We start from the raw sequence: 7,927 nt of genomic DNA, 5'->3' as shown, positions 1-7,927 counted from the left end.
TGCCGCGCCCAGCTCTCGCGCGATTTGCTGGAGAGGCGCAGGGAAAGGAGGTCTCTTTAGCAACGGCGAGATCTGGGTATCCCACAACTCCGAAGAGCCATGGCTGCTGATGCTGAAAGTTTTTACCTGGAGCGTATCCTTTTCTTTTCGTGTCCCCGCGCTAGGGATGCGTTTGATTAGCTTGTTTTTTGTTTAATGTAGTTTGCTTTTTTTTTTTTTTTAATTTTGTTTGTTTGTTTAATACTTTTTACCTTTGTCCATTGTGTTGATTCCCTGTTTGAAGTGCTTCCCCCCCCTCGTCTTGACTATGGTATGGGACAGGTTTGAACGGGATCGGCAGGGATCTCGTACAGTGCACTGCAGACTCTGTCAGTGTGTGAGATATATCAGGTGTCCCTCGCACTCTCGCTCACTGACTCTCCTCCTGTTCGGAGCTCTGTTGGCGTTCTGGAATTCACACATACACTCTCTCTCTCTCTTCTCTTGGAAGCTATGGCTTGTTCAGTTCTTTTTCGGTTTCCCACCTTTGTCATCATTTCCACCCTATCCAGTCTTTTTGCAGAGGAGATGATTTTAACTGCATGATCAGTATAAATATTATGCTGGTGTCAGTTGAGAGCTATTTATTCAATAAAAATCATTTGGACATCACAGACCCCTGAAAATCCAAATGTTTGGCCAATTATAATTAGAACTTTATTTATAAATATATACCACAACAGGGCTATAAATATTCCCTTAGGTATTCTGACGTGTTAGGTTTTTTGATCAGGAAGAAACAACAGGAATCAACGTTCACAAAGAGGTGCACTTGACAACTATAGTTCTTTGCCCTGATGAGACAGTTTTGCATTTTGTTCACATCCACAAACTTTAATTGTTTAAAATGTATGGACCCCTGGCTCATTTTCTTGAAAAAAATAAAAAGGTGGAGCTCCAAGTAAGTCAGCTCTAGTATTTTGCGTGCAATTTCCCATAGGTGATCATGTAAATTAGAGTAAATTTCTCACACTCCAAAGATTGCATAAATTGAAGCAGAAGCTGACATTGAACTACATACATCCAGTTGAAAAAGAGGATACTTTATGAGCTGGTCAGACAAATCTGTTTATAAAGATGAGCAGTTCTTGAAAATTAACTGTTAAAGTGGAATTTTCACTTCTTAGATTTGGGGCTCCCAGAACCACATTCCAATTACATTGCACAGTCCTTTATTAGAGTTTTGTGTTTCCCTATTTTCTAAATATAGTGACATGGTAAGCAGATAAAGACCATTTATCTCTCCCAGTCTGCAAAGTTTTATTTAAATAAAACATTCACAAAAATATTTTTCATGGCTTAGGGCCCAAAGCACCTCAGTGAAAAAAAAAAATCTTAGTTTAATTTTCTTTAGTTTAAACTTTTTTTGGCTGCTATGGAATGGTCCTGTTTAGAGACTTGTATTGCTTTCACTTGGAAAGTCACTAGCACTTTTTAAGGGCACCAACAACTGTAGAGATGTTGACTGGGAAGATTTTACTTAATGGGTTAATTTATGCACTGAGGGACTAAATATTTTGCAATACTCTTAAATAAACTAGCACTGTTAATTATGGTTATGGATTAGGATTTTTAGATGCCTTTGCAGGGAAATCAGAATATTTCTTTGCTTATAACATGGTGGCTGCACAAATTTGAAGTCATTTAAACTTGTTTTTATCCATATATTGTTGCCATCTTAAGGTTATTTATTATTTATTTATTTGTAAACATTTGATATTCTGCCTTTTCCCAAAGTTGGTCTCAAGGCGAATTACAGTACATTTAAATGAACAGAGCCAATAGAACGGCTTACAGCCAAATCAGAATTTGCAATTAATGACACATTGGGATCCAGTATAGGAAATCCCATTTGTGAATAGTCTCAAGACCCAATTGTGTGTAACATAGTCCTTCATAGAAGGTTCAGGAAGTTGGGTGGAAGATGTGGATCTTAGAGGAAGGCCTGGTTGAAAAGCCACACCTTAGCTTTTTTTTCTGAACTTAAGGTAGTATGGCTCCAGGTGCAGGGTTAGTGGTAGTTTGTTCCAAATTTTTGATGCTTGACAGCTGAAAATACATTGGTTTGCTTCTGAAGTGAAAATTAGCTATCCTGAATGAAAAATCAAATCCATATAAAAACTAAAATTGAATGGAAAAAAAGGCAGAGATAATTCAATGTAGAAAAATGCCTTCCCATAAATTTTAAAATCCATATATGTTAATTTGTTTTGTCACATATCAATAATTAAATGTTCTAATTTCTATGGATATTCATTGCATAGTCAATAACCATGTCTCTCTTTTGATTATACTGCTTTTTAAATCTTTTTTTTTTTTTTTTTTACTTGTCAGTTTCCCTTGGCTTTTTTGGGCTGTCAGCTCAGTCAGAACTGACCTCTATTGAACTACAGCACCTTGAACCTTTAATTTGCAGCTTCACGGGAATTATTCCCCCTTCATTGTCTCCCCTATCAACTTACTTAGCCCAGTCATTGCCATGGCAATTCTTGGCCAAGAGCCATGCGCCAGCATTCCTTCCAGAGCCCTAGTCATGGACCCTGAGACCAGCCACTAGGTTTCACTTTTACACAATGGCTGGAACCCTCTGTTCTTAAAACTGTTTTGATATGAAAAGGTTTTGACTTTTTAATCTGTGATATCATAGATAAGTTATTTCCCCCCATTTTTTTACCTTTTTGATTAGTGTCACACTGCTGGATTCACTGCCATACTCTTTATGTCTGACTGATTTACTGGTATCCTACAGCTTGCTCCACAATGCTTGGGCTGATCTGCTGAGTGGGATTGGAGACAGAATTTGTCTTAATATGTTCATTAATTACAAACGGAAACTCCTATGGCTGGACCTTTTAGAAGCTGTATCAAAATAATATGGTTTTAGTTTCTGTTTTCTCAGTCTATCATCATCACTTCTGTTTCGTTATCCATTATTATTTTTCCTACTTCTAAACCAATTCATGGTTTTTGGGTTTTTTTTAGTGTGGAAGCAGAGTGTTCCTTCTTAAAGTACTCTTGCTTAGTCAACTAGTCTTCCTGTCCATCCCCCTCAAAACCAAGGCCAATGTTTGGTTTGGAAAATGAACTTTGCTAGTAGCAAGCCTGAGTTGCTATAACATGGCCTCATCAAGCAATCAGAATTAGCCACTAAACCTTCATTATGTTCTTTTTGTCACCCTATGGCTTGTGTTATCTGCCAAAATGCTTTGTCAAGCTAAAATATTATATCTACAGTTTCTTCTCTTACTCATCTTTGTTTCTGGACATTGAGAAGTTGCAGATTCTCTCAGCCAATATATAATTCCTTTACATAGACTGCTCAGTGTTGGACATAGATTACCCACAGATTACCATAAAAATCTATATCTTGTAGGTGATTTGTTTTATATACCATGGCACCATTCAAGTTTTCTCTTTGTCTTGGATTTATATTTGTACATAAAAGAAAAATTGTTGAGTTCTAGACTGTAAGACTGGTTAGTACATTTATCCTTTGGGAAGCAGATTTGATAGGTTGCACATATTGTAAGTAATGTCTTCTGTCTTGTCTATTTCCCTATGATTAAGTTAACTTTAAAAATTAATCTGTAAAGTACACTTATTCAATTTTGAAAACTATTTTCAGCAGCATTTATTTTCTCTTCGGTTACGGAGTATGAGTAGCAGTTTAATCCTTTGGGGGACATAGTACACAATGTACCTTGCTAGTAGGCACTTTTAATAAAGTTCCTAGTGACCTGCCAATTCTTAGTTATTTATTTTAGTATGAGATGTGGTTGTTTTGCTTCAGCTAGATGCAATTTTGTTGCTACCTGTATCATTTTTTAGATGAAAATAAATTACAGTGTGTGTAAATTGAAGTGTATGGAACTTTGCCTTGAGCTACCTTATAATTTCTTGTAATTTTGCTCAGCAGGAAGCAATTGAAAGTATTGTTTCATAGCAGTATTTTATTTTACAATCTGTACTGATATGAAATCAAAATTTGCCACTGTTTTATAAATTTGAATCATATTGAGTGGGTTCCATTATAAAAAAAAATTAAGATAAACAGATATTACATATACATATTATTGAAATAAATCTTACATAAAATACATTGTATGTAACCTAAATTCAAGAATTAAATAGCTATGGCCTTGTGTAGGCTGGGTAGTTGTTAGGGGCGAAGAGGTTGGACTGACTTCTTTCATATGATTCATGTAGCAGTTACTAAAATGAAGTGACATTAACAATCGCTAACTGAATTTTTCTCAACCAGCCTTAGACGTTTAGACAGTGTAATAACTATTCAGTTCCTGCAATCATCAAGGCAGAGTGATCCAACAGATTTTTAATTCACAAATAACATACAGGGATTCCTTTTGGGGGAGGGGGTGGTTCACATTATTATAGCCAAGATGTTTTAAAAAGGGTTTTTTGTTTTAATTATGCAGTATTGTCCAAAGTTATTTCCTTTTTGTTAGTACTGTGGCAGATAAATTGAAGACTTGAGAAATAATGTTGAGCCTTTATGGAGCAAGTTTCAAACTATCCATATTTATGCAATGTCTGCATATGCTTTTTACCCGCAGGCTTTGTACCCTATTCTCAAAGGTAAAGTATGTGCATACGTTTCCTTTAAAACTTGCCCTGGGAAAAAAATACCTGCACATATTGTCAGCTGCTTTGTTCTCAAGTAATTTTTCCAGAGAAAACAATGCATGTAGATTTGAAAATGCAATCTACACATGTTATTAACCTCCCCTAACCTAAACGCCTCCAGAAACATTTCCTCTCTGTGCAGGTAAAAGTAGGGAAGTATTTTTATCCACACAGAGGAAGGAAAATGTTCAGACTGCGCTTTTACCTGGGTTTTTAACCAGTGAAATGACTTTTAAAAATTGTCCTCTGAATGTCATAGTGTAATAGCAAACAGAAAATTGTAGATATGGAAGTCACTGTTGCTATTTGTAAAACATTTATAGCACTTAAGATTTCTACCTTTTACTCAGCATTAGTATTAACTGAAACAGTAAATTCTGTGACAGTTTTTGTGCAAAATACCTTTTGGTGTTTGAAGATTTATTGTTCAATTAAAATAACCGTCTTTTTTTCAGAGATGTGTGGGTGGGTTTAATCCAGATGTGCCCTGAGTAGAATGCACAGTGTTGATTTCTGAATGACAGACTGCTTTAATCAACATCATATGCATGCATGAAGTGACATTCTTGCTGCTAATACTATTAGTTACAGTATGTGGAAACATGCATAATGTGTCTAAGCTCTTGCAATGGCTGGCAGGAGGAGTAGGTACATATGCAGCGCAGACAGGTAGATTAAAAACATGTTTTTTATTTAAAATAATTGAAACAGAGTGTGACAGTTTTCCTCTACACAGGGAACTGGATGAAATCCATGATGAACAATTCCCAAGATTGAATTGAAAGGTATATTTAAATATGAACGATAAAGGAGAAAAGGTGTAATTAAAAAAAAAAAAAAAAGTCTATGAGATGAACAGCCAATTACAAAAAATTGTGGTTTTTAACAGTTTTTGGGCAGCTCTGAAAGCTTGAGTAAAAGCAATTGGTTTTGGCTCACATTTTTAAAGTAATGTATATTTCCTGACAAGTGACACAAAAGCTTAATATTTTAAAAAGAAAAAATTCAGAAGAAGAGCATAACACATACAGTGGATACCCATTTGTTGAGTGAGGCAGTGTATCTCAACATAAACTGATTTCTGCTGGTTGTTTAGCTTGGCTAAATAATTTTGCATTCTGCAAATTCTAAATATGAGGTTGAAGTTGGTGTTACTTATTATTTTTTAGTGCAAGCACATTTCTTAGCATTCAGACAAGTTAATCCATATTAGTGGGTTATGCACCTCTACCAGCAGATGGAGATGGAGCAAAGCTGATGTCACAGTATATATACCCCTGCATTGACAGCCTGCCAGTATTCTCCGTCTCTAGCAGATGGTGGACATGCATTTTTCTTTTTTTTTTTTTTTTTTTTTAAAAAAAAGGATAAAAAGGAGAAAGAAGAAGGAGGTAAATTGTGCACTGCTTCTCCTTAGGTAATACCTTATGGTCTCTCCCTCAGTCGAATTTTCATGAGGTGATATTCTATGATTCCTTCCTCAGTTGAATGCTTTGGACAGGTAGCTGTTTTTCTGGCATGAACTCAGCTGCCAGGAGAGAACAGTTAAAAGGTTTGCAGGTGCAGGAAGCCGAGCGTGGCGGTGAAAGCATTAGCCCTCTGCCCTGCAGCCGGAGGTTGACTCTGTACTCAGCCGGGATGGTTTTCCTCTCTCCTATTCTGGTCTCCAAGCCTCGATGGGCCAATCCGACATTCGCCTCTGCCTCCATGGGGAGATGGGGAGTCGCGACAGTTTTGGTGGGTTGAGTGGCCTTTTGGGCTAGGTCATGCTTTCAGAGTTGCCATGTGGTAGGCCGCGGTAGCGTTTGTGCACTTTTTTCTGAGCAAGTCTGCCACAAAATGGTGCCTGACATCGGTTTGTGCCTATGCGTCCAGGCTGGGTGTCCATCTGGGCCGTATAGTTGGGCGTACAAGTTTTGAGTATCCAAAGTACTCGCTTATACGTGTAAATGTCCCATACTTGGGCATCCCATACATGAATATTATATTTGGACATCCTAAATTTGGGTGTTTTATATGGGTTTGCCTTGTACAGATGCACAGTTGAACACACAATTGACAATCGCTTGTAAGCATGCAGCTAGTGGACATTTTATCCATTGCACCAGTAGTAAAGAAGCCTAAGCACCTTGCGATTTATAATGCTGCCATATATATATATCTGTCTGTATGTCTATATCTATACTGATGCCATATACTGCTGCCTTCTAATCATGTCAGTGCTGTTTAGAGGCTCAGGGAGAGTTGTCTCCTGCTGGTTTTTGCTGAGTCCAGCCCTTCCCATCAGGATGCAGGAATAGGTCCGGAAGGGGATCTGTCAGAGTTTTCACTTGGTGTTGAGGCCCCCCCTAACTGGATTTCAGCAGGGGAGGTCAACTCAGTGGGCACCAGTCCAGTGCCTCCTGGTTTTGGTATAGATCCTTCCACCGTTCTTGGGTGGAATTATTTCAAGGGTGGCAATCCCTTCTACAGGTACGTTTGGCGGAGCCGGCCAACCTAATAAAACAAAAAAGATTTAGTATCACAGACTGCAGAATCCCGCTAGTCTTGTGCCACAGGTCAGCGTCTGAGTATGCCTTGGCCTGCTGCAGGTCACTCTGATGGGGACCCAGGTGGCACAAATGATGAAAGCTTCCTTACAGAGCATTCTGTCATAGAGATAAGTTGCCGGCTCTTCTCACCCTGACACTGAAGATGTTGGGAATGTTGGGTGTTGATTCCATTTCTGAGCTAAAGAAGTTACTTCCCCATTATGGATGCCATTCAAGGCCTGATGGTCTTGAATGGGACGCTCCAGAAGCTTATTCAGAGGGGGTCAAGTCTTGGTAATGCTGTAACCCTGGATCTGGCAGCAAGAGAGAGCAGCTGCGTTTTCTAAAATGTGAATGCGCTGGTGTGTTCTGTCACAAAGCAAATCATCATTCCTGTGGAAAGGGGAGAGGCATTGAAGAATGCAGATAGCCTCTTGCTGCTCCCTGATGGCTTGCTCTTGTCTGTTCTGATCTCAGGAAATTGATGATCTGGGTTGAATATCAGGGCAGATATGAAACTGGCCACTGCCTTTTTGGCGGAAGCAGGCTGGACCTGGTTCATACTTCTGCCAGAGAAATGGTTTCGGGGATAGCAGCCAGGTGGCAGCTGTGGCTGAGCCGTTGCTTGGCCGATACAATTTCAAAGTTTAATGTTACAGAATTGCCCCTTAAAGAATCACTCTTGTTTGGGAGTGTGTTTAAAAAAAAAAGAA

The 7,927-nt window shown here is 38.4% G+C and overlaps 1 protein-coding gene across 1 annotated transcript in view; it reads left to right on the top strand.

The window, feature by feature from the left end:
* Positions 1 to 60: 60 nt before the first annotated feature.
* SPAG16 (sperm associated antigen 16) overlaps positions 61 to 7,927 on the top strand; it is a 1,286,809-nt gene continuing 1,278,942 nt past the window's right edge. Inside the window, exon 1 of the mRNA XM_029606125.1 lies at positions 61 to 133. Within this exon, the coding sequence (XP_029461985.1) occupies positions 100 to 133 (34 nt within the window). The 5' untranslated portion in view covers positions 61 to 99. The remainder of the gene's footprint in view (positions 134 to 7,927) is intronic.

The sequence above is a fragment of the Rhinatrema bivittatum genome, chromosome 6 (assembly GCF_901001135.1).
Source record: "Rhinatrema bivittatum chromosome 6, aRhiBiv1.1, whole genome shotgun sequence".
In the NCBI taxonomy this organism is placed as follows: Eukaryota; Metazoa; Chordata; class Amphibia; order Gymnophiona; family Rhinatrematidae; genus Rhinatrema; species Rhinatrema bivittatum.
Note: the sequence above shows the minus strand (reverse complement) of the source record. Positions and strands in the feature narration are given on the sequence as shown.